At 51.6% G+C, this 26,038-nt stretch overlaps 1 protein-coding gene across 6 annotated transcripts; it reads right to left on the reverse strand.

The window, feature by feature from the left end:
* Positions 1-865: 865 nt before the first annotated feature.
* CIPC (CLOCK interacting pacemaker) lies at positions 866-25,620 on the reverse strand. 6 transcript variants are annotated; one of them, XM_081922209.1, is made up of 5 exons: positions 25,539-25,618; positions 22,700-22,879; positions 5,255-5,474; positions 2,715-2,896; positions 866-2,520 (listed from the first exon to the last, which is right to left on the reverse strand). In XM_081922209.1, exons 3-5 carry the CDS (start codon positions 5,451-5,453, stop codon positions 1,645-1,647), a joined length of 1,257 nt encoding a protein of 418 aa, XP_081778335.1. In that variant the 5' UTR covers positions 5,454-5,474; positions 22,700-22,879; positions 25,539-25,618; the 3' UTR covers positions 866-1,644. The 6 variants fall into 6 exon arrangements, with proteins under 6 accessions (XP_081778335.1, XP_081778331.1, XP_081778332.1 ...); XM_081922205.1 differs by lacking the exon at positions 22,700-22,879 and having other exon boundaries at positions 25,539-25,620; XM_081922206.1 differs by lacking the exons at positions 22,700-22,879; positions 25,539-25,618 and adding an exon at positions 14,007-14,583.
* Between the last annotated feature and the right edge of the window lie 418 nt (positions 25,621-26,038).

Genomic DNA, 26,038 nt, shown 5'->3' on the forward strand with positions numbered 1-26,038 from the left:
CCTGTGAGTTCTTTGATGCTTAGTCAAGGAGCTACTGTGACGAAAGCTCTTTTCACACTACAGTCATACCTCATGCTGCGTCCGCTTCAGGTTACGTGTTTTCGTGTTGCGTCCTGTGGCAACCCAGAAGTACCGGAGCGGGTTACTTCCAGGTTTCGCTGCTTGCGCATGCGCGGAAGCACTGAATTGCACCATGCGCATGCACAGACGCAGCACTTCGGCTTGCGTCAGTTCCATGTTACGGACGGGCCTCCGGAACAGATCCCGTCCGTAACACGAGGTTCTACTGTACACCAAACATTTGTAAGGTTTGTTCTTTGTGTGAGTTACTTTATGTCTAGAGAGGTGACTACTCAGAATGAAGCTCTTTCCACACTGCAAACATTTAAAAGGTTTTATGATGCCATAAAATCGTAGTTTCCACATGTTGTTTTGGAAATTGTGAAATGCAAACTGGATCCGGTATCTTCTTGCTAAATCAGGCATCCAGCACTGATAACGCAGTCATGTTTTTCCTCGGACCAAAATGAAGCTGACGGGTGTAGAGGCTGAAGAAATCCACAACACACTATTTGCATTTGATTTCAATCACATTAGGCGTCAAACAAATGAAGGTGAAGACAGAAATGGAAAGCTAGCCCCCATTTGTTTTCTTTGCAACATCCACTGACAAAGGGAGAGGGAAGAAATCCAGCGTCTTACCCTCCCGCCGTCCCATTTCACTAGAGAGACTGCCAGGCTTCCAAGGGTCCTGACCTAGAGGAAAGCCCCCAAAGGGGCAAACTCTTTCTCACCACAAACAGCAATGGAAAGAGGTGGGGTGACCTTTTACAGTTAATAACACACCAGATTATTATCATCATCATCACCATCATCATTTCTTTATTATTATTGGACCATCTTCTGTCGGCAGTGGAGCAAAACAAGCTTTAGAGTGAGGCAGAACTCCTAACGGGGCAGAATGTCGCTCGCTAGACCCTTCAGTCTGAGCATCATTGAATCGCTTCCCCCAAAACCAGAAAATGGGTGAGGGGAGGCTATTCTGTCAAGCCTCCTTTTGTAGCAAAGGAGCAACTTAGTGGGCAGGAGAGAGCGCTCCTTCCCAGAGAGGCATGAGTTAAAATACAACACTTCCCTAGACAGGCCTTGGCCACATTGCTCTCTCCATCTTCCTCTCAGGGCTGGCTGTTTCAAATATTAAAACATTTGCTGCTCCGAAATCCCAGCTGAGAGCAAATGGGATGAATCGATACAAAAGCAGATGCACCTTTCTGTGCCGGCTGCCCAAGGCCTTGCCCTGTCGGCCTCTAAGAACACAATTCCTCTGCTATTTCAGTCCTAAACTGAGCCAGCAGAGCCCAGCCCAACCCAATTCCCCATGCTGAGATTATTTTATCGGAGCCCAAAGATTATCTCAGGAACCCTCCACAAGCACACAGCAGGCTTCAACAGCTAACAAACCCACTGAAAGGTCAGCAATCCAGTCAGGAGGGGCCGAATCCGGCCTTCCATACTGGCCTCCTCAGCCTCACCAACGGCAAGAGGCTGGGGTAGCTGGGGGTTCGGTGGCCAAGACACAAATTCTTGTGAAGAGGTTTTCTTCCGGAGCAACACCCTTCAGCCCAGGGCATGATGGAAGAGTAGCTAAGGCAGCGCCACGTGCTCTGAAGTGTCCGGCGTGGGCGACAGGCTCATGGGCGAGCTGGGCAGGGGCTCCCCGGCAGTCTCTGTGGTGGGGCCTGTGGGCTCGGCCGCCGGCCTCTGCTGCCACGCGCGTGCGTAAGAGGATCTGGCCCCCTTTTTGGCCCAGTAGCTGGCAGAGCGGTCCATGGCCTCCTGGAGGCGGGCCCAGGCGCGGAAGTCATTGCTCTGGACGGCCTCGCACAGAAGCTGGGCGTGCTCTCGCAGCTCGGCCAGCTCCCACTGGGTGCTGTTGTTCTGCCGGATCAGCTCCTTGGTCCTCAAGGTGATGCCCAGCAGGCCTGACTTCCGCAGGACCTCCACCGTGTTGTGGAAGCGGCGCTGCTTGCCTGAGCTGCTGCAGCCCAGCTTTTTGGAGGCTCTGGAGATCATCCTGCTCTCAGCAGAGTCCAGTCCCGTGGAGGACGACACCGCGTTCTGGGAAAGCACCTCTGGGCCGAGGAGCTGGCCGGGGGAAGCGGCAGGCGCTTCCTTGCGCTGCTTCTCCCTGCTGCCCTTCGGGGTGGCAGCTTCGGAAGACGACACCCAGGCCTCCTCCAGGCAGAAGCGTTTGTTCTTGCTGGCGCCTCCTGCCGGGGTGGACCCTCCCATGCCCTTGGCCTGCGGGTCACAGCCCGGGTGAGGAGCGATTTTGGGGTAGGTGCTGAGGATGGGGAGGTAGGCGGCCTCCTTGGTAGACTTCTGGCCGGGAAGCAACGGCTTCAAGGGTCCCGACGGCGGCTGGATCAAGAGAACATGGGTGGGAGAGCCCTGGGTGCTCCTGAGAGGGTGCTGGCCGTTCCAGGCCAAGAGCTGGGTGGCGGGGGACGCTGCGTGGGGCTGCGAGGAGGAAGAGCAGAGAACGAAAAGTCAGAAAAAAAGGCCACCGGGTGGATGAAACTCCGTCCCTCCCCATAATCCACTGGGGTCTCCCGTGACTTGCACACCCCTTGGGGCAGGGACCTTCCCTCCTGTACTTTGCAAAGCGGACCACGGCGATGAGTGGGTCGCGCCTGGGAGCGAAAAGGGGCTACCTGTTTGAGGATAACGTTTTTGACAATGTAAACGGGGGTGAGGCCGGGGAAGGCGCCGCCCGCAAGCCCCCCGTGCCCTTTCTGCGCCGCCCGCTGCAACGCGCCCCCCTGGCGCAGTGGGTAGGCAGGCTGGTCCTCTGCGTCCGTCTGCTCCACGGCGCTCAGGTGCTCCGAGCTCTCGTCTGCCAAAGAGGGATGGGGGAGAGGAGGGGTTAAGGCAGTCAGGAAGGGAAAAGTAGGACAATCATTAAACCCTCAGCAGCAGCCCTTCCTCATTCCCTCACCCAGGATCCCCTAACCCCTGACCCCTGCCTGATGAAGCACCTGTGTTAACCCCCAAGGAGGGTGAATGGAGGACGGCTTTTCCAGAGATTAGACGGGTGCCTCTACTCCGATCTAAACCAGGCAGAAATGTATCTGAGAACCAGTGTGGTGCAGTGGTTAAGAGTGCTGGACTAGGACCTGAGAGACCAGGGTTCGAATCCCCACTCAGCCATGAAGCCTTGGACCAGTCACTGCCTCTTAGCCTAACCCACCTCGCAGGGTTGTTGTTGTGGGGACTTAATGGGGAACTATGTGACCACCTTGGGCTCCTCGGTGCGGAAGATGCGATGTAAATATAAGAAATAAAAAAAATAAAATCCAGTGCTAAATTATACAGTGGTACCTCAGGTTACATATGGTTCAGGTTACACGCCCTTCAGGTTACAGACTCCACTAACCCAGAAATAGTGCTTCAGGTTAAGAACTTTGCTTCAGGATGAGACCAGAAATTGTGCTCCGGCGGCGTGGCAGCAGCAGGAGGCCCCATTAGCTAAAGTGGTGCGTCAGGTTAAGAACAGTTTCAGGTTAAGAACGGACCTCCGGAACAAATTAAGTACTTAACCCGAGGTACTACTGTAAAGGGAGTCGACAGACCGGAATGCCAAATATAAGACTTTTGACAGTTCACATCCTCATCTCCATTTACCCAGGTGGGATTGCTCTGATTTAAGGAGACTGCCAATCTAGGAGCATCTTAAGTATGAAACTCTCTTGTGAGCAGAGGTTATCCTTACGAATATCATTACACCAACCTCTGAGACTGGAAAGAACCTCTCTTCTTAGCAAAGCACCAAGCTGCGAAAGGAAACCTGTGATCTGCAGGGTGAACTTGCTCAACAACCTAGTTGACCCACAAGGGTGCAACACAGGAGACCCATGAATAGCACCCATAATTGCAGCAAATCAATCTCTGAAGTTGCTTGCTCTTTTTCTCGACAGTGGCACTTTCTCAGGTCGGTGTTGCAGGATGACAGGGAAATCCTTCGCCCCCTTCTCAAGTAAATATTAGCTAATATTAACATGAACTAACAATCCCCTCTCAAATTATTCAGCTTTCTCTCCGTAGAAGCAGGCCATCGAGCAACCAAACCGTATTTTCAGGATGACATTCATTCCGGGGCCTCTCTGGCCACCCCCTTTCTGCACGTGCTCAGTGCTGGTGGGAGCCACATACAAATGCAGCTTTGGAACTCCCTGCCTCATGATAACAAGCAAGTGCCTTCACGGTGCACTTTTCAGCACCTGCTAAAAACCTTCTCAGGGATGTGGGTGGCGCTGTGGGTTAAACCACAGAGCCTAGGACTTGCCGATCAGAAGGTCGGCGGTTCGAATCCCCGCGACGGGGTGAGCTCCCGTTGCTCAGTCCCTGCTCCTGCCAACCTAGCAGTTCGAAAGCACGTCAAAGTGCAAGTAGATAAATAGGTACCGCTCCAGTGGGAAGGTAAATGGCATTTCCGTGCACTGCTCTGGTTCACCAGAAGCGGACTAGTCCTGCTGGCCACATGACCCAGAAGCTGGATGCTGGCTCCCTCGGCCAGTAAAGCGAGATGAGTGCCGCAACCCCAGAGTCGGCCATGACTGGACCTAATGGTCAGGGGTCCCTTTACCTTTTACCTAAAAACCTTCTCACTTGGGCAAGCCTACCCAGATGAGAATTCCAATCTGTTTTTACTATTATTTTAACTTTTTGAAGTTTTAAATTTTTGTTGCATTACTTTTTCTTGTTACAGATAGGTAGCCGTGTTGGTCTGCCATAGTCAAAACAAAACAAAATTCCTTCCAGTAGCACCTTAAAGACCAACTAAGTTAGTTCTTGGTATGAGCTTTCGTGTGCATGAGAAGTGTGCATGCACACGAAAGCTCATACCAAGAACTAACTTAGTTGGTCTTTAAGGTGCTACTGGAAGGAATTTTTTTACTTTTTCTTGGTTACACATGTACTGCTTTATCTTTTCTTGTAAACTGCTTTAAGGTTTGTTTGTATTTTCACTCTCGAGCGGTGTAAAAAAAAATATAAATAAAAAATGTCGGCCAAGGAAGATGCTGCCATGCTTGAGTAGCCAGTCTCTCTGCCTCTGGGCTGCAAGGAGCTAGACAAGGAGGCCTCTCGGGTGCCTGAGCTAAAGCAGCAAGTGGGGGGGGGCTCCTTTTCTGCTCAAACTGCAGCCCCACAGTCCGGCACTCAGCAAGGGGGCAGCCACTGGGAGGGTCTGTACCTGAAAATCCAGAGTCCTTCTCCCCTTCGCTCGCAGGGGGGCGAGGCCTCCTGCCAGAGCCTCTCGTCATCGTGGGTTTGGACTGCTCCGTGTGGCCCTCCGAGTTGGGGCTGCCTGGCTTCAGGGACCCAGGCAGGGCGGTCTTCTCCTTCCCAGGCTTAGAAGGGTGCAGAAGCGGAGAGGTCTTGTCCGAAGGCATGGCTGAGGCTCTCCTGTCTTCCTGAGGGGCAGAAAGACAAAAGCAGGGTGTTAGTGGAACAGGAGAACATAATTATTATTATTATTATTATTATTATTATTATTATTATTGTTATTATTATTTATATCCCGCCCTCTCCAGCCGAAGCCGGGCTCAGGGCAGCTAACAACAATAAAATAGTACAACATTCTAAAATCATTTCATTATAAAATTAATTCAAATCAAATTGATGGCAACCATTGGGCTAGAGTTCTGTGAGGATTGCCAAAGGAGGGGGTCAGGCTGTGCCCTAGCCAAAGGCCTGGTGGAACAGCTCCATCTTGCAGGCCCTGCGGAAAGATGTCAAGTCCCGCAGGGCCCTAGTCTCTTGTGACAGAGCGTTCCACCAGATCGGAGCCGCAGCCGAGAAAGCCCTGGCTCTGGTCGAGGCCAGCCTAACCTCCCTGTGGCCCAGGATCTCCAAGATGTTTTTGTTTGAAGACCGTAAGGTCCTCCATGGGACATACCAGGAGAGGTGGTCCCGTAGGTACGAGGGTCCTAGGCCATATAGGGCTTTGAAGGTTAAAACCAGCACCTTGAACCTGATCCTGTACTCCACCGGGAGCCAGTGCAGCTGGTATAGAACCGGGTGAATGTGATCCTGCGGCAAGGACCCCGTAAGGAGTCTCGCTGCGGCATTCTGCACCCGCTGGAGTTTCTGGGTCAGTCTCAAGGGCAGCCCCACGTAGAGCGAGTTACAATAATCCAGTCTGGAGGTGACCGTCGCGTGGATCACAGTGGCTAGGTCAGGGCGAGAGAGGTAAGGAGCCAACTGCTTAGCTTGGCGGAGATGGAAAAATGCTGCCTTTGTTATACCTGCAATTGTAGAACTGTCGAGTTGGAAGGGACCCCGAGGGTCATTCAGTCCAACCCCTGCCATGAATCCCTGACTGACCACCCAACCTCTGCTTAGAAACCTCCAAGGAAGTAGAGGCCACAACCTCTCAAGGGAGTCTTTAAGGCAGGGGTCAGCAAACCTTTTCAGCAGGGGGCCAGTCCATGGTCCCTCAGACCTTGTAGGGGGTCGGACTATATTTTTTTTTGGGGGGGGGGAATGAACGAATTCCTATGCCCCACAAATAACCCAGAAGTGCATTTAAAATAAAAGGACACATTCTACTCATGTAAAAACACGCTGATTCCTGGACCGTCCGTGGGCCGGATTGAGAAGGCGACTGAGCCGGATACAGGCCCCGGGCCTTAGTTTGCCTACCCATGCTTTAGGGATCTGCAGATTCACTAACCAGCCTTATTTATTAAAGAAGGAGAAGCTAGGTGTGGAAAACTTAAAACGAGCTCTGAGGCTGGATCAGGCCAAAGGGGGCCCATCTAGTCCAGCATCCTGTTTTCACAGTGGCCAATCAGATGCCCATGATGGGAAGCCACCAAGCATAACTAGCTAGGAGCCTTCAACAGCCCTCTCCTCCTCCATGAATTTGTCCAATCCTCTTTTAAAGTCATCTAGACTGGTGGCCACGGCTGCCTCCTGTGGCAGGGAGTTCCATAGTTTAACTTTGCAAGGAGGTGGAGGTCAATGCAGTGCTTGGCACTTAAAGCTGGGAGCATGCATGTGCTTCCAGGACCAAACACTCCTCGAATCACAGAACGGTGTCGTCAGGAGGGAACCCAAGGGTCATCCAGCCCAACCCTTTTGCACACCGAAGATTTGCATGATGGGGGAAGTGACCGTGCTGGATGCCTTTCGCTCCCCTCGATTTCCCCCCTACTGACAGGTTTCCTTTTGTACGGAGAAGCAAGCTGTCACAGAACGCCTTCCAGAAACAGGCTTCCTCACTTCCTTCTCTGCTGTTATGGGAGAAAGAGGTCAGAGAGAGAAATCGATAGCGGCTTCTGCTGCTGCTAAGTGTGGCAGGAGGCGAAAGGGGCGGGGGGGAGTTCATTGTTCCCCTTACCTGCAGACAGGCCAGAACAGGCTGAAACTGGGAGGGGGGAGAATTCAGATAAGCGTCAGGACTACACTGGAAAACAGGCTTAGCATTTACTCATTATTCTTTCCTCCAAGGAACCCAATGCATTGGACTTTGTTCTCCCTCCTGTAAACACCACAGTCTTTACGCTCACAACAGTCCTGCGAGGTAGGCTGGCCTAAAAGGCAGGGAGGTGGTGCCCGGTGACCTCCAGGGCTAAATTGAAGCAGTGTGGCATAGTGGCTAGGATGGCGGGAGTCGAGACCAGGGTTCAGATCCCCAACTCGGCCATACGCTCACTTGCTCTCGGCCTGACATACCTCGCAGGGTTGTCGCTTTTGTGGTGTTTTAAAGGGCAAGGGGAAGGAGAACCATGCAAATGGCAAGTAAATAATCATGGTTCATTTAATTGGTAGAGCATGAAACTAATAATAATAATAATAATAATAATAATAATAATAATAATAATAATAATAATTTTTATACCCTGCCCATCTGGCTGGGCTTCCCCAGCCAATCTGGGCGGCTTTCAACACAATATTAAAATACAGTAAGGCATCAAACATTAAAAGCTTCCCTAAACAGGGCTGCCTTCAGATGTCTTCTAAAAGTCTGGTAGTTGTTGTTCTCTTTGACATCTGGTGGGAGGGCATTCCACAGGGCGGGTGCCACCACCAAGAAGGCCCTCTGCCTGGTTCCCTGTAACTTGGCTTCTCGTAGCAAGGGAACCGCCAGAAGGCCCTCGGCGCTGCACCTCAGTGTCCGGGAAGAACGATGGGGGTGGAGACGCTCCTTCAGGTATGCTGGGTCGAGGCCGTTTAGGGCTTTAAGGGTCAGCACCAACACTTTGAATTGTGCTTGGAAACATACTGAGAGCCAGTGTAGGTCTTTCAAGACCGGTGTTATATAGTCTTGGTGGCCGCTCCCAGTCACCAGTCTATCTGCCACATTCTCAGGGCTGTGGGTTGGGCAAAATATTCCTGACTTGCAGGGGTTCCACGAGATGAACCTCATGCTCCCTTCCAACTCCACAACACGGTGACTCTTGAGGAGGCCCACGAGGCATTTGGCTGCTGCCTCGACTCCCTTTGCAGGATGAGCCCAGCAACCTGGTTTTGGCAGGAGCACTCTATGCATGAGAATGTGCGTCTGTGCAAAGTTCCACCTTGCCAGCGCCAGCGAGGGAGGGAGGGGGCGGCGGGGCACACGGCCCGCAATGTGTCTGCCTCCTCCTCCGCCTCTTGCCTTGCCATGTGCTCGAGGACACGCGGAAGGAAGGGCCAGGCGGCAGAAAACCAAAAGCGGGAGCAGGCTGCAGATTAGAAGCAGCTGCTCCGCCCTGCTCCTCCTGCACTGAAACGGGGAGGGCTAGCTATTACATAACGAGGAGGAGGCCGCTGCTGCTGCTGCTGCTCCAGAGCCTCACACCTAGCTGGGCGGATGCTTTCTGGGGCTTGGCCACACAGCCTCCCCCAGGAGGAGAGAGGAAACAAGCGTCTTGCTTGCGTAGGGAGCACGCAGCTGAGAACATGGGGAAGAGCCTGGCTGCTGGGTCAGGGCCTATCCTGCCCAGCGTCCTGGTCTCGCAGTGGCCAAACAACCTCAAGAAGTGACAGGTCCAGGTAGACTACCTCTGGACCTGGAAGCTCCATAAGAAGAGCCCGGCTGATGATCAGGCCAGCGGCCCACCTAATCCAGCGTCCTGCTCTCACGGTGGCTGATCGGATGCCCCTATTGGGAAACCTGCAAGCAGGATCTGGGCCCAAAAGGGAGTGCCACAGTTTCAATCGACACAGGAGAATGTTCCTGGCTAGCAATGTGAAATGAAGGGTTCCTCTGGGCCTTGTGGGGGGGTCATGGGCACATTTTAAATTTTCTTTTTCTTTTTAAAATATTTTCATTAAACAATTTCAACCTAACAAATTATCAGTCCAAATTATCAATTACATTATTTTTCCCCCTTCCCTCCCTCTCCCCCCCCCACCCCGGACTTTCCTCAGCTCTCCTCTCTGGTTTCTTTGCACATACAGTATTGTTCTCTGCATGCTATAAAATTGTACATATCCTTGCCTTATCTATCATGCATTCAACTAATAAATTTGTGAGTGTTTAGTCAAAACCTGCCAAGGAGTCCAGATCATTGTGTTGTCATTTTAAGTAATTTGTAAAAAGTTCCCATTCTTTGTTGAAGTCACAATTGTCTTTGTGTTATAAAGGTAAAGGGACCCCTGACCATTAGGTCCAGTCATGGCCGACTCTGGGGTTGCGGCGCTCATCTCGCTTTACTGGCCAAGGGAGCCGGTGTACAGCTTCCAGGTCATGTGGCCAGCAGGACTAAGCCGCTTCTGGCGAACCAGAGCAGCGCACGGAAACGCCGTTTACCTTCCCACCGGAGCAGTACCTATTTATCTACTTGCACTTTGGCATGCTTTCAAACTGCTAGGTTGGCAGGAGCTGGGACCGAGCAATGGGAGCTCACCCCGTTGCGGGGATTTGAACCGCCGACCTTCTGATCGGCAAGTTCTCAGCTCTGTGGTTTAACCCACAGCGCCACCCGCGTCGTGTTATAGACATGTGGAATTCTAGAGTTGGAAGGGACCTCTGAGGTGCATCTAGTCCAGCCCCCCGCAATGCAGAAATCACAGCTAAAGCATCCGCAGCAGACAGCCCTCCAACCTCTGCTTAAAAACCTCCATGCTTCCAAGGTAGTCTGCCCCACTCTTGAACAGCTCTTACAGTTTTTACTAATGTTCCATCAGAATCTCCTTTCTGGGCATTTTAATCCCTCGGTTCAGGTCCCGTCCTCCGGAGCAGCAAGAAACAAGTGTGATCCAAATTCCATGTGACAGCCCTTCAGATGCCTATCTCCTCTCTGTCTCCTCCCCTACAGGGATCCGAAGGTGGCTATCATATATCTAAAGGGTTGTCACATGCAAGACGGTTCCTAACACAATAGGGAACTTTGTTTCAGAGGACACAAACACAGGAACATCCAGCGGCCACAAACACATGCAAGCGTTCACACATTCAGCACCTGTAAGAAGGCGATTTGTGCAGGTGAATGCGCAAGGGATCTTGCTCACAAGTTTTCCTTGCACACCTAAGAGAGGCAGTGCCGCATAGTGGTCAGAGCGCTGGACTCTTGACCTGTTAGAGACCAGGATTCAAATCCGACTCACCATAAATAATTTGTTTCAGCATTTTGTCTTTTGTACGCATAAATGTGTGGTTGTTTGCTTTCCTTGCTTTTACCGTTTTACCTTTTTTTTAAACTGGTTTGAGGTATTTTTTGTTTTGCTTTTTAAAATGTCAATCCGTGTATAAGCTTTATAAAACGAAGAATAAATAAATTAAGCCAAGTCACTGGGCGACCCTGGGCCACTGTCCCTGCCTCCCAGTCTATCCTACCTCACAGGGTTGTTGTGGGGAGAAAAACCCATGTTTTACCATCTTGAGCTCCTTGTAGAAAAAGATGGGATAGAAACACGATCAATAAATAGAGAGAATCTCAGAGAGGAATCAGAAGAAGGGGAAGAAGACACTTCCCCACCACAGATGGCAATTCATAGAGTCACAGAACTGTGGGAGGGGGTGGAAGGGGACCCCAATGGTCATCTAGTCCAACCCCCTGCCACGCAGGAATCACAGGGTTCACGCTGGACTCGAGTTGCATGCAATCCTGGCACTGGTAGCCGGTAGGACAACTTTCCCCAGCGCACGTCAAAACGGCTTCTACGTGGCACCTGCGTTAAATTTGCCTACATCCAGCCAGCCTAACCACCCTGCAGTGTTGCACCAATACTTTATTACTAATTAATTAATTAATCCGTGTGGCCAAAGATACAACAACAACAAGAAGAAGAAGAAAGCATTGCACAGTTAAGATAACTATGCATTCTCTCAAATAAAAAATTGCTCTCCTGAAGGATTTAACTTTTCGAGCTCCTACAAAGTTCTACACCGCTTAGGTCGAAGCTGCCTGAAAGACCCTATTCCCACATAGGAACCTTGCCCGGGTTTGGAGATCTTTGCGGGAGGCCCTTCTCTCAGCCCCCGCACCTTCTCAGGTCCCCTTGGTGGGGATGCAGGATACGGCCTTCTTGGTGGTGGCTGCTCCAAGAGAAGTCAGACCGGCTCCCTCCTCCTTTTTCTTCCGCCCGCAGGTGAAAACTCTTTTATTCCAAGAGGCCTTTGGGAATGGACTGGTTTGAGTGAAAGCGCTGGCGCTGTGCTGTTTTTCAGGTGGCTTTTAGAAGACACCTGAAGGCAGCCCTGTTCAGGGAAGTTATTAAAGAGTTGATGTTTCAGGGTGTTTTTGGTATTTTGTTGGGAGCTGCCCAGAGTGGCTGGGGCAACCCAGTCAGAGGGGCAGAATATAAATATTAAAATTAGTATTAGCATTATTATTATTATTATTTCTTGCAATTGTATTTTCATAGAATCAAAGAATTGTAGAACTGGAAAGGGACACCAAGGGCCATCTAGTCCAACCCCTTGCAATGCCACTTCCATATATTTTATATGTGCATATTACAGTATTTGTATATTAAACACAGAGCTTTAATTGCATTAATGTTTAATTGGGCTTTTTTAATGATTTTTATTCTATCTCTGTGTTTTTAGCTCCTCTTATTTTATTCATAAGCTGCCTTGAGTCCCTGTCAGGGGAAAAAGGCAAGGTATGTATGTATAAATAAATAAATCGGAGGAAAGTAAATAAAGTACCCTGTCAGCTGGGAGAATTAAATCTTTGAGCAAGGCTGCCCTTAAGTCCTTATAGATGGAGGCAGTCCTGTTCAGGGAAGTTTTGAATGACTGATGTTTTAATGTATTTTTTTATTATTATTATTTTTAGTTACAACTTTGTAACATGCAGAAAACAGCAGTCTCAGAGAAACCAAAGACTGGAACTGAGGGAAGTCGGGGGGTGGGGGGTTGGGAGGAAAAATGGGGGGGGGGGAACAAGGATGATATGTTTTTGGATAATATGTCTTGTTTTAATTTTGAATAAAAAAACTAAAAAAAAAAGTATTTTTTAATCTTTTGTTGGAAGCCACCCAGAGTGGCTGGGGAAACCCAGCCAGATGGGCCGGGGAAAAATAATAAATTATTACCATTATTATTATTATTAGATAAACAACTAAGTCCTAAGGCACTTATTCTCCCCCCCCCCCTTTCCTGCAGAATTCAACCACGATATGGACTTTTTCTCAAGTGGGGAGCAGCCAAGGGTTCCTCCGCCAGCCACAGTCAGCTGGCCAGCCATGTGCTTTTGTTTACACCCCGCCCAGACTGGGGGGCGGGGGCAGGAGAGAGCCAGGCTCAATTACTACGTTTTCCGAGCAGAGCCAAAGATTACGCAATGGTGTACAGCGTGTTCCCAGTACACGGAGACCCACACGCACCTCGCGTATAGGCATGCGTCCCTGTCCCCGCCCCACCCCCCATTGCCACCGCCTTCCTTAGGGGAAGGGAGGAAGGCTGCACTCTGTGGGGCTCAGCCTCTGCCCCACCCCTGCCTCAGTGCCACGGTTATAATTTTATGGATCCGGCAGGCGTGTCGCAGAACTGCAGAGCTGGGAAGGGACCATAACTTTTCCCCTTTCTTGCAAGGAATCCTATTCGGAATAAGGGGATTTCCCTTTAAAAAAGGAGGAAGTTGGCAGCTATGGAAGAAGGGACCCCCAAGAATCATCTAGTCCAACCGCTTTGCAATGCAGGGAAGCGGCGGCTGGTGTAGGCAGGTGTGTGCGCCCAGGTTGTTCCCTGGAGGGCAGGCAGAAACCCTGGTCAAAAACCACTGGGGCAGACCTCCCAGACGGGTTCCGCCTCTTCTGCCTTGCACCCCCACCACCACCTTAAAAAGCAAAATTCACCCGCTGCCCGCAAGCCAAGGGTGTGCTCCCATACTCTCGGCCCCTGTGGCGTTCTGGGAACTGTGCCACAATTCCGGGGCGCCAGGGACGAGGTCGCACCTAAATTGTGGGGATGATGTATGAGGCAGGTGCACAGGAACTTGGCACAGAACCACCCCATTGTCCGTCTGACAAAAGAAATGGCAGTAAGAACTCCCTACCTGGAGCTTCGGTGCATCTCCAAGCTTCTAGGAGGAAAAAATCGGGAAAGGTAGTGTAGCGTAATGGTTAGAGCGCCGGAATAAGACTTGGGAAAGCAGGGTTCGAATCCCCCTACTCGGGCGTGAAGCTCACTGGGTGAAACCTTGTGGGCCTAGCCTACCTCACAGGGTTGTTGTTGTGGGGTTTAAATGATGTGGGGGAGAGGCATGGGTGACACCCCTTGGGCTCCTTGGAGGTAATAAAAGCTGGCATATAAAATAAAATAAAATAATCAGTGGGCTCCAGCTGACGACGCTGCATCTGGGTGACCCCCCCTGCAACCCACAAATTCCCAAAAGCCGCAGTGAGAATGAGATGTCGAAGACGGAACGAGCCATGGCCACAACACCAGCCGTACCCAAAGGTCCACCATCGATATATCACAACCCCACAAGCCGCCAGCCTCCCGATGGAGCCCCACATACCTGCTCAGCACTCACCCTTCCGAATTTGCCTTCCGAAACCCCTACCTCAAAGGCTTCCTCTCTCCATCATCTGTGGCCCAAGCCGGGGAGAAAATAACCTTTCCGCCATAACTGGACGTGCGGGGAGGTGTCTAGGGGCAGGGCCGTCCGATCGGCCCTGGGAAAGTTGTGGGAGAGGGGAGGGGAGAGAGGCGCCCCCCCTCTCATGCGTGCTTGCACATGGGGGGGTGGGAGGCAGAGACTCCGCTGTCTAAATATGGACACAGCTTAGAAGCCTCGGCGTCACATGGAGCAGCGCACACACGAGGCGCAGCTGGAGGAAGGGAGAGAGAGAGAGCGCTCCATTCATCATCTTCTCCCCACGCACCCTTGCCACATCTCCCTCCCACCCAGGCGAGGGGAGCAGGAGGCAGGCAGAACTAAATCGGGATCAGGCATGAGACACGGGCAGACAAAGGAAAAGTCCCCCTTCCCTCCTGACGGGGAAGGCAGACGCATCTTCCGGCTTTCGCTTCCGGTCCCAAGTTTTGTGTTGTTCCAGGAGCAAAAAAATAAAGTAGTTCTGAAGACCCAGCATGGGTTTCTAAAAAAATACAAGCACTGCCAAACAAGCTAGCTTCCTTCCTTCCTCTTTCTTTCTTTCTTTCCTTCCTTCCTTCCTTCCTTCCTTCCTTCTCCTTCCTTCCTTCCTTCTCCTTCCTTCCTTCCTTCTTCTCCTTCCTTCCTTCCTTCCTTCCTTTTCCTTCCTTCCTTCCTTCCTTCCTTCCTTCCTTCCTTCCTTCCCCTTCCTTCCTACCTTCCTTCCTTCCTTTTTCTTCCTTCCTTCCTTCCTTCCTTCCTTCCTTCCTTCCTTCCTTCCTTCCTTTTTCTTCCTTCCTTCCTTCCTCCCTTCCTTCCTTCCTTCCTTTTCCTTCCTTTTCCTTCCTTCCCTTCCTTCCTTCCTTCCTTCCTTCCTTCCTTCCCCTTCCTTCCTTCCTTCCTTTTCCTTCCTTCCTTCCTTCCTTCCTTCCTTCCTTCCTTCCTTCCTCTTTCTTTCTTTCTATCTATCTAGCTATCTAGCTATCTTCCTTCCTTCCTTCCTTCCTTCCTTCCTTCCTTCCTTCCTTCCTTCTTTCCTTCCTCCTTTCCTTCATCCTTTCCTTTATTTCTTTCTGATGGAGTCCCAAGCTTGCTGGAAGAGGGGGATGCTGTGGAGGAGCTGTTCCCTAGGCGGAACAGACTCTCATGAGAGATGTTGAGACTCTCCTGCCTTGGAGGTTTTTAAGCAGAGATCAGGTAGCCACCCATCATGGGTGCCTCAGTTGAGATTCCTGCATTGCAAGGGGTAGGACTAGATGACCCACAGGGGGCCCTTGCAACTCTGCAATTTGACAATTCTGTGGGGAGGCACCAACAGGAAGTGAAACTCTCGATTATCGCTCGGAAAAGCCACTGCCTGCCTCCAGGCGGAAAAATCCTAACTTCTTCCATCAGGAAGCCAAGGAAGATTTGGCACAAAAAAACGAGAGTCCCGCGGCCTCCCCCCATCACAACACTGCTCTGGGGGGCGGGGAGGACCCCACTTGTGCCCCTGTCCCTTAGCTGTGATTCCTGCATTGCAAGGAGTTGGACTAGATCAGGGCTCAGCAAACTTTTTCAGCAGGGGGCCGGTCCACTGTCCCTCAGACCTTGTGGGGGGGCCGGACTATATTCGGGGGGTGGGAGGGAAATGAACTAATTCCTACGTCCCAAATAACCCAGAGATGCATTTTAAATAAAAGGACACATTCTGCTCATGTCAAAACACCAGGCAGGCCCCACAAATAAACCAGAGGTGCATTTTAAATAAAAGCACACATTCTACTCATGTAAAAACACGCTGATTCTCGGACCATATGCGGGCCGGATTTAGAAGGCAATTGGGCCTTAGTTTGGCTACCCACGGACCAGATTACTCTCAGGGTGCTTTTCCAACACTACAGTTCCAGGATTCTATTGTTCAAATCGGTGAAGCTTTTCGAAACGTCTAGTCTCAGCAGCAAACTTTCTGAAACCTTCTGGGAAAACCTCTGCGGGTGCCACTATTCAAAGGTGCCTAGATATAAACAGGCAGCCAAGCTGCTTGGATTGTCGCAGCCATACTTTAACAGGATTGGGGGGTATGCAGCGAAGGAGGTGCCTTTGCTGGGGCCAGTCCCTCTTGCTGCTGGGAATTCCCAGAGAAAAGCCTGGGCCAACTGTGCGTATGCACAGTTCCTCCAGGATACTCAGAAGAGCCTTCTGGATCAGGCCGGGGGGCCCATCTAGTCCAGCGTCCTGACCAAGACGCCTGTGGGAAACCTGCAACCAGGATCTGAGAACAAGAGCCTACAGGTCAGGAGATATTCAGAATCGCTGCTGCCTCCTCCATCTAGCTTGGTGCCCACTCCTGAAGAGGCCGTTCCTTTTACCTGTCCTGTCCTGAAACCAGAAGTGCCAACTTGAATAAAATATTGGGGGTGGGAGCAGGTAAGCCCCACCCTGCATAATCGCTAACAAGACACACACCATTTGAATGGGAATGTCCATCAACTTGGGGGAAGGGGGAGGGCTCAAATATTCTATGGGGGGGGTCGAAGGGACCTCAGCCCTTAGGAGTTGGATCCTATGTCTGAAACCAGGAAGCAGCCCCAGGGTTCGCAAAATCAAAATGCAAAGCCACGCGTCAGATTCCGGGGACAGAAAGGTGTGATCTGGAGGTACGGGATGCCAAGCCCGGGCCAAGCTTGCAGCCCCCAGACCATACAGTGATAATAATAATAATAATAATAATAATACAGTGGTACCTCAGGTTACATACGCTTCAGGTTACAGACTCCACTAACCCAGAAATAGTGCTTCAGGTTAAGAACTTTGCTTCAGGATGAGAACAGAATTTGTGCTCCGGTGGCGCGACGGCAGCAGGAGGCCCCATTAGCCAAAGTGGTGCTTCAGGTTAAGAACAGTTTCAGGTTAAGAATAGACCTCCGGAACGAATTAAGTACTTAACCCGAGGTACAATAATAATAATAATAATAATAATAATAATAATAATAATAATAATAATAATATGTTGTTTATACTCCGCCCATCTGGCTGGGTTTCCCCAGCCACTCTGGGCAGCTTCCAACAGAATATTAAAATACAAAACCTATTAAACATTAAAGGCCTTCAGATGTCTTCTAAAAGTCTGGTAGTTTTTTGTCTCTTTGACATCTGGTGGGAGGGCGTTCCACAGGGCGGGTGCCACTACCGAGAAGGCCCTCTGCCTGGTTCCCTGTAACTTGGCTTCTGACAGCGAGGGAACCGCCAGAAGGCCCTCGCCGCTGGACCTCAGTGTCCAGGCAAAGCGATGGGGTGAATGTTGTCGTGCCCAGAATTGCTGAAGCCGCATTTTTAACGGAGTATTTTCCCACCCCACAACAACACGGACAACTTTTCTGGGCTGGCCTTTCAACTTGTAAGAAGAGAAAGCACGTAGGGAACGGCACTTGGCCGCCCCGGACTATTCCTGGAGCAAGAAAGAGGATTTTGTCCTGCGAGAGCTTCTGTTAAGCTCGGTCAGCTCTGGGCCATTACCACCCCAACCCAACCCCCCAGCCTAAGCAGGTGTGTGGCTACTCTGAGTCTGCACCAAAAGAGGCACAGTAAGCAGCCAGTCGCTGCCAGCGATTCAGCAGGAACCCAAAATCCAGGGCGATGGAAAATGCAGCGCAGGAAAAACAAGCAAAGTCTAGCCCAGCCCATTATAATGAATCCCTCATGCAGCAATTTCCATTTGCAAAGCATTTTCCTTTAACCTGTATGGAACTTGCTCCTTCCTGCAACATCATGACACATTTCTATAATTCGCAGAAAGGAAACCGAGGCTGACAGATGCAGCAATGACCGGGATCACGAAACCCTAACCACAGCAGAGGGAGGATCTGAACCCACATCTCACAAGAACTGCAAAAAAGAGAAGAGCAAATTCAAAATATCCAAGGAGACGGCAAAGAGCAACACTCCTGGGTCATCCATGCGGATCAGTAAGCTAAAGGAAAAGGTGATGGCGATGCAAATTGCGGTCTAGGACCCACGTACCTACGGGACCGCCTCTCCTGGTATGCCCCGCGGAGGACCTTAAGGTCCACAAATGACAACATTTTGGAGGTCCCAGGTCGCATGGTGGTTAGATTGGTCTCAACTAGGGCCAGGGCCTTTTCAGTACTGGCCCCGACTTGGGGGAACGCTCTATCACAAGAGACCAGGGCCCTGCGGGACTTGACATCTTTCGCCTGGCCTTTGGTTTGGACTCAGTCTGACCCTTATGTTTCCCTCCCCTTATGGTCTTGATCTATGGGCTACTTTTAAAACGAGGCTGCATTTTAAATTGCATTTTAACCTGTATTTCAAATTGGGTTTTTTCCCCCTATTATGTTTTTACTGTAATTTTACTGGTGTTAGCCGTCCTGAGCCCAGCTCTGGCCGGGGAGGGTGGGTTATAAAAGAAATTTATTTATTTATTTATTTATTTATTATTATTATTGGTAAAGGTAAAGGGACCCCTGACCATTAGAGGTCCAGTCGTGGCCGACTCTGGGGTTGCGGCGCTCATCTCGCTTTATTGGCCGAGGGAGCCGGCGTACAGCTTCCGGGTCATGTGGCCAGCATGACTAAGCCGCTTCTGGCGAACCAGAGCAGCGCACGGAAACGCCGTTTACCTTCCCGCCGGAGCGGTACCTATCTATCTACTTGCACTTTGACGTGTTTTTGAACTGCTAGGTGGGCAGGAGCTGGGACCGAGCAATGGGAGCTCACCCTGTCACGGGGATTCGAACCACCGACCTTCTGATCGGCAAGTCCTAGGCTCTGTGGTTTAACCCACAGCGCCACCCATTAAATATCAAATACCCCAGTTTAATAGCTTCCTTGAAGCAGAGGAATGGTGGCACCTCAAGCAGAGCGCTTTCCACTCAACAAAGGCCTTTCACACATGCACTTGCCAAGTCACCAAACAGATACCCCAAGAGGAAACCTACAAGCAGGATCCGACCACAAGAGCAACTCTCCCCTCCTGTGGTTTCCAGCAACTGGGATTCAGAAGACCACTGCCTCTGACCGTGAAGCGCAGAGCAAAGCCATTGTGGCTAGCGGCTACCAATAGCCCTCTCCTCATCCATGAATTTGTCCAATCGTCTTTTAAAGCCATCTAGGCTGGGGGCCACAGCTGCCTCCTGTGGCAGGGAGTTCCACAGATTAACTATGCACTGTGTAAGGACTTCCTTTTCTTTTATCTGTCCTGAATGTGCCACGTCTTTGCTAAACATGGCAACTGGCATTGGAGATAGAGGACTGCCAAACCCGGTGACGAGCTGGTGACGGAGCAGGTGACAACAACCTCTTGCGACGAACTTCTTATTCCGCCCGACGACAAACACCTGTTGCCTTGCACCCAAAAGACCTCACCGCGAGAAAGGGAGAAGAGCCACGCAGGGCCATTCCGATCGCACAAAGCGGCAACTCAGAATCTAGCCAAGAGTTCATGGAATCATAGATTTGCAGAGTTGAAAGGGACCCAGCGGTCATCTAGTCCAACCCCCTGCATCGCCGAAAAGGACTGGAGCATTTGGGGTGGGGGACCCTCGTACGCATCGGGGAAAAGAGCCAACTTACAGCGGCATGAAGCTAGTTGTGGTGTTAATTAGGGCCTTGACCGATCTGGCATGGAAATCATTTTGACAGCCCTTTGAGGGCACCAGAGATACTGCCTGTTTGCAGCAGGCTAAGCAGGGAAATTTAAAATAGTCCTGGAGTCAACGTGAGAGCTGCCTGTCTGGTTCCCAGAACTTTCTCCAACCTCCTTCTGCTTGCCCGGGGCTCGCCCCTGCCCAAAAGCTGTCTTCTGGTTCAACTGGTTCCACTAAACAGGACCCACATGACGCAACCCTGGTTATGAGTGCGAGATCAGACACGGCAGAAGCGGCTGGAAGAGGCAGTCCTGGGCTACTGGCCTACATGCAGAGCTGCGGAAACAAGACACAGTCTGATGAATGGTTATGCATTTGGGAAGAAAAGCTCAGGGCTTCCACCAGCCCCACACATTAAGGAAGAGTGTGGATCCTTCTATTTCGACGGGGGGGGGGGGAGTGCTCGGGGATTGGCCATGATCCATGCACACTCCAAAACTGGGCGCCTGCAAAGAGAAGCGTCGACTTGCACATGTGAACTGGGCAGCACGGGTGTGACCTCACATCACCCTGAATACACACAGAGCAGATTCCCATATTCAAAGGTAAAGGAATCAAGGGGTACACACCACCCCGTGGCAGAAGCTACAATTCCCATCCTGGCGCACTGGCTGGGGCTGATGGGAGTTGTAGTCCAACGTGCCTGGAGGGCAGCAGGTGGGCAAAGGCTGGTGCAGGCCCAAACATACATAAACACATGAAAAACAGGCCTAGGACACAAAATACAACAGGTCTGGACCCATGTTGTCAATGACACTAAGCTCAGCAATATTCACAGGGCGCCTGTTGATTTTTTGCAACCAAGCCTTAAAGGTGCACGTAGGGCAATCATGCTTGTGGCATGCACAACTTGAGTGCCATGTTTGTCTTCCTGCCTGAGAACGTGCAAAACCGCACCTGCAGCAAGGTGGTTGCCTTCCTGGAAGAGAAGGTACAGCGACTTCAGTGCCACCTATTCACACTTCGAGGCACCGGGCAAGATGACGAAATTCTCACTAGACAGGAATGGACTGACCTGGAAAAGAGTCGCAGGTGGGGTAACTTAGGGAGAAAGAAGATCGCCCAACCCTGGAGGAATGTGACCCAAAAAGGCAAAACTGTCTGGAGCCTTGCTGCGTCTCTGGAACTACAAAACTGATTCCATGTCCTCACCTCGGACACCGGTTTTTGGCCAAAAGAGAGCAAGAAGAGTAGTTTCAAACCCCAGAACAAACAAAGGTTGCAGTTCCTGCTGCTCCCCAGAAAAAGGAAGAGGCAAGTGGCGCTGGCAGGTGAATCCCTACTGAGGGGGAGAGAGGCAGCAGCGTGCAGAGGAAGGATTCGTGATTTCAGCTGTGTCTATACTAATGTACAGAGTATGGGAAACAAGCAAGACCAATTTGATCACTTACTCCAGGTTGGCAAATATGACCTAATATACATTACTGAAACCTGGTGGGATAAGACTAATGACTGGAATGTAGGAACTGAGGGGTATGACCTGCTCAAAAGAAATAGATCAACAGGAAGGGAGGAAGAGGAGCATTATATGTAAAGGATGTGTACATTTGTGAAGAAATCTATGACCTGGAGCATGAAAAGCAGATTGAGAATATACGGGTAAAAACTGTAGGAAAGAGAATCCACATTGATCTTACTGTGGATGTCTGCTATAGATGATGCCTAACTAGGTTACCAAACATTCAAAAATAAAGGATATTGTAGTCATAGGAGACTTTGACTACCCCGATATATGTTGGAGCGCAAACTCTGCCAAGAATGTAAGATCCAATGAATTCTTCCGTTGCCTCGCTGACAATTTCATTTCCCAGAAGGTAGAAGCAGCAACAAGGGGGTCATCTATCTTGGACCTGGTCCTCACCAACATAGAGGAACCGATCGACAAGGTGGAAGCACTGGGAACCTTGGAAGGAAGTGATCGTGTTTTCTTGGGTTTCATTATACACAAGCAAGGGGAAAATGAGTGTAGTCAGGCACGCACTCTGCACTTTCAGAAGGCTCATTTCCGAAAGCTTAAGGACAGGGGTTCCAACATGAATAAAATGGGGAGGGGTAGTTAAGCAGCTGGGGGGATGTAGGTGACACCAAACGTGGGGGGGGGGGGTAGCTAATGCCACAGAAGACAAAATGAGAATTCAAAATGACCTTCACAGATTGGAGAACTGGGCCCAAAACTTAGAAAATGAGTTTCCGTAGGGACAAGAGTGAGGTTCTGCACTTAGGAAAGCACAAATATAGGATGGGGGACACCTGGCTTACTAGCAGCACATGTGGAAAGTATCTAGGGGTCTTGGTGGACCACAAGTTGAGTCAACCGTGTGATGCAGCAGCAAAAGAAGCTAATGCTATTCTAGGCTGCATCAACAGAAGTCTAGTGTCCAGATCAAGGGAAATAATAAAGGTAAAGGGACCCCTGACCATTAGGTCCAGTCGTGGCCGACTCTGGGGTTGTGGCGCTCATCTCGCTTTATTGGCCGAGGGAGCCGGCGTACAGCTTCCGGGTCATGTGGCCAGCATGACTAAGCCACTTCTGGTGAACCAGAGCAGCACACGGAAACGCCGTTTACCTTCCCGCTGGAAGGGTACCTATTTATCTACTTGCTCTTTGATGTGCTTTCGAACTGCTAGGTGGGCAGGAGCAGGAACCGAGCAACGGGAGCTCACCCCGTCACGGGGATTCGAACCGCCGACCTTCTGATCGGCAAGTCCTAGGCTCTGTGGTTTAACCCACAGCACCACCCACGTAAGGGAAGTAATAGTCCCAGTCTATTCTGCCTCGGTCAGACCACACCTGGAATACTGTGTTCAATTCTGGGCACAATTTAAGAAGGATGTTGACAAGGTAGAATGTGGGCAGAGGAGGGCAACCAAGATGATCAAGGGTCTGGAAACCAAGCCTGATGAGGAACGGTTGAATGAGCTGGGTATGTTTAGCCTGGAGAAGAAGAGACTGAGAGAAGAAAGGAGAGCCATCTTCAAATATCCCCTCACGTTGCAAGGAACAATTCTTACCCTCAAAAAGTTCTTCTCGGTGTTTAGACAGAATCGCCTTTCTCGCAATCTGAATTCACTGGTCCAGATCCTGCCCTCTGGAGCATCAGGAAACAAGCTTGCCCCAGAGCTCCATCCTCCTTCCTCCCGACCTGGAAGGGTCCTGGGTTTCAGGCAGGGAGGCAGGAAAGCACAGCCACCCTGGGACAAGGACAGCAGACGTTTAGCTGAGACACCTACATTGCAGCGGGTTGGGCTAGATGACCCCTTGGCGTCCCTTCCAACTCTACAATTTTATAGGGTATTTTTAAAATCCATGATTCCTGCTTCCGCCCACCACCATCGAGGGGTCCTCGCAATGGGTGCCCTCACCTGCCCGCTCCCTTAAGAGGTTCCCCCAGTCCTGAGCCACAAAGCAGATACGTCTCCCAGGATTATAACCAGGAACAACCACAGAGCCCACCCAACCCTCCAAAAAACCCTCATGGAACACCACCACTCCCAGAGCACAGGGCGGGCAAGGGGGGCATTTAGCTGAACGCCAGTGGGGGCATCTGGGGTAGTAATCATCATCGTCATCATCATAATTTTTATTTATACCCCGCCCTCCTCAGCCAAGACTGGGCTCAGGGTGGCTAACAACCAATAATAAAAACATGTTGCTTAAAACACAATTTAAAAAACAAGATTAAAATACAACATTAAAACATTAGGATGCAGCCTCTTCACAGGAGGAGAAAGGAGAAAGAAAGAGGGGAAGGGAATCAAACTGATTCTAAGCCAAAGGCCAGGCGGAACAACTCTGTCTTACAGGCCCTGCGGAAAGAAATCAGACCCTGTAGGGCCCTGGTCTCATGAGACAGAGCGTTCCACCAGGGCAGAGCCATCACTGAAAAGGCCCTGGCTCTGGTTGAAGCTAATCTGACTTCCTTAGGGCCTGGGACCTCCAGGGTGTTGCTGTTTATTGACCTTAAGGTCCTCCGGGAGAGGCGGTCCCGTAGGTACGAGGGTCCTAGGCCGTGAAGGGCTTTAAAGGTCAAAACCAGCACCTTAAATCTGACCCTGTACTCCACCAGGAGCCAATGCAGCTGGAAAAGCACTGGGTGAATATGCTCCCACGGCAGGGACCCCGTGAGCAGCCTCACTGCGGCATTCTGCACCCGCTGGAGTTTCTGGGACAGCTTCAAGGGCAGCCCCACGTAGAGCGAGTTACAGTAGTCAAGCCTGGAGGTGACCGTCGCATGGATCACTGTGGCCAGGTCAGGAAAGGTAAGGGACCAACTGCTTGATGCGGCACAGGTGGAAAAATGTCGCCTTGGCTGTTTCTGTAAGCTGTGCCTCCATGGAAAGGGAGGCGTCAAGGATTACACCCAAACTGAATTTGAAGGGGGTCATTTGGAAAACTGTTACTATTGGGGGAGGCAAGAGACCTAAGAGGGACGCTGGCCCTGGCAATGGTCTGTCCATCAGCGATGCAAAGCCAGCAACCCCCTTTTCTGCCCCACACTGGGAGCAGAAAAGGAAAGGGGCTCCCTAGGGAGTCCGTGGGGCTGGGGGGCTGTCAAACCAGACCCTGTAGCTCTAGTGAGCTGAGGACGGTGAAGAAGGGGCTGTCAAATCGGAACCTTTAAGCTGGGGCGGTTCTAGTCCCCACTGAGGATGGAGAGAGGCTGTCAAATGAGGGCCCACAACCTGGGGTGCTTGAAGGGGGAGCCTGTTAAATCAGCCCCTGTCAAATGGGGTGGTTCTAACACTCTTTGAAGGGGGTGAGGCTGTCTAATCAGACTCCATGACACAGGGTGTTTCTAGCCCTCACTGAGGATGCTGGAGGTGAGCTGTCAAATCAGGCCTCACAACATGGGGGTGATTCTAGCCCTCATTGAGGAGCCTGAAGGGGGGAGCCTGTCAAATTATGGCTCATGACACAGGGACGGTTCTAGCCCTCATTGAGGATACTGAAGGGGGGAGTCTGTCAAAATTATGGCCCATGACATGGGGGTGCTTCTAGCCCTCACTGAGGATCCTGAAGGGGGTAGCATCTCAAATTATGGCCCATGACACGGGAGGGTACTAGTCCTCATTGAGGGTGATGATGGGGAGAGCCTCTCTAATCATGGCCCGTGACACAGGGACGGTTCTAGCCCTCATTGAGGATGCTGCAGGGGGGGGCTGCCAAATCATGGCCCATGACATGGGGGTGCTTCTAGCCCTCACTGAAGGGGGGAGCCTGTCAAATTATGGCTCATGACACAGGAACGGTTCTAGCCCTCATTGAGGATCCTGAAGTGGGGAAGCATCTCAAATTACGGCCCATGACATGGGGGTGCTTCTAGCCCTCATTGAGGATCCTGAAGGGGGTAGCATCTCAAATTATGGCCCATGACACGGGAGGGTACTAGTCCTCATTGAGGGTGATGATGGGGAGAGCCTCTCTAATCAAGGCCCATGACATGGGGGTGCTTCTAGCCCTCATTGAGGATCCTAAAGGGGGGAGCTCCTCTAATTATGGCCCATGACATGGGGGCGCTTCTAGCCCTCATTGAGGATCCTAAAGGGGGGAGCTCCTCTAATTATGGCCCATGACATGGGGGTGCTTCTAGCCCTCATTGAGGATCCTAAAGGGGGGAGCTCCTCTAATTATGGCCCATGACATGGGGGCGCTTCTAGCCCTCATTGAGGATCCTAAAGGGGGGAGCTCCTCTAATTATGGCCCATGACACGGGGCGGTTCTAGCCCTCATTGAGGATGCTGCCGGGAGGGGGCTGTGCAATGGGGCGGTTCTCCTCCCCCCTGCAAGGCGCCCCTTCCCCCGCGCCCTCCCCGGAGCCGCGCACCCGAGGCGGAGATGGGGGGTCTTTACCTGCGCCCTCCTGCCCGCTCTTCCTTCCTTCCCCGACACAAAGGTCGCGGCAGCAGCAGCGGCGGCGGCGGCGGCCGTAGCCCCGCCCCTCGGCTCTGAGCGGCGGCCCCGGCAGCCAATGGGCTCGGCTCTTGCCAGGAGCCCGGGTCGGCCGGGAGGCTCCGCCAGCCACGTGCGAGGCGAGGAGCCCGGTGCGCGGGCACGTGACGGGGCGGGGACAGAACGCGGAGACATGTGCGGGGGCGGGGCCGGGCGGGGAGGCACGTGCAGGAGGGCGAGCAAGCGGCGGCGGGGGGGAGGGGTCTCGGCGGCGCCCCGTTCACGTGTACAAAGACCGTTCCGACGTTACGCGAGCGCCGACGCGTGGATTTCCCAGGCGAGGGGCGGAAGGCACCCGCCGTATCCTCAGGCTGCCCATGTCCTGCCCCGACCCCGCTCCGCGCCCCTCCTTATAATCTTGCTAACTCATTCATAGAATTGCATGCAGTACGTAGTTGGAA

This window comes from Podarcis melisellensis (genome assembly GCF_964234715.1).
Source record: "Podarcis melisellensis genome assembly, chromosome: 8".
Taxonomy (NCBI): Eukaryota; Metazoa; Chordata; class Lepidosauria; order Squamata; family Lacertidae; genus Podarcis; species Podarcis melisellensis.

What these genes read in the sequence shown, in the direction of transcription:
- CIPC (XM_081922204.1), bottom strand. Translation starts at nt 8,557, where the DNA reads ATGCATAGAGTGCTCCTGCCAAAACCAGGTTGCTGGGCTCATCCTGCA. An exon ending in AGAATGTGGCAGATAGACTG is followed by an intron (nt 5,475 to 8,353) that starts GTGACTGGGAGC and finishes TCTGCCCCTCAG; the next exon opens with GAAGACAGGAGAGCCTCAGC. An exon ending in GAAGGACTCTGGATTTTCAG is followed by an intron (nt 2,897 to 5,254) that starts GTACAGACCCTC and finishes CCTCTTTGGCAG; the next exon opens with ACGAGAGCTCGGAGCACCTG.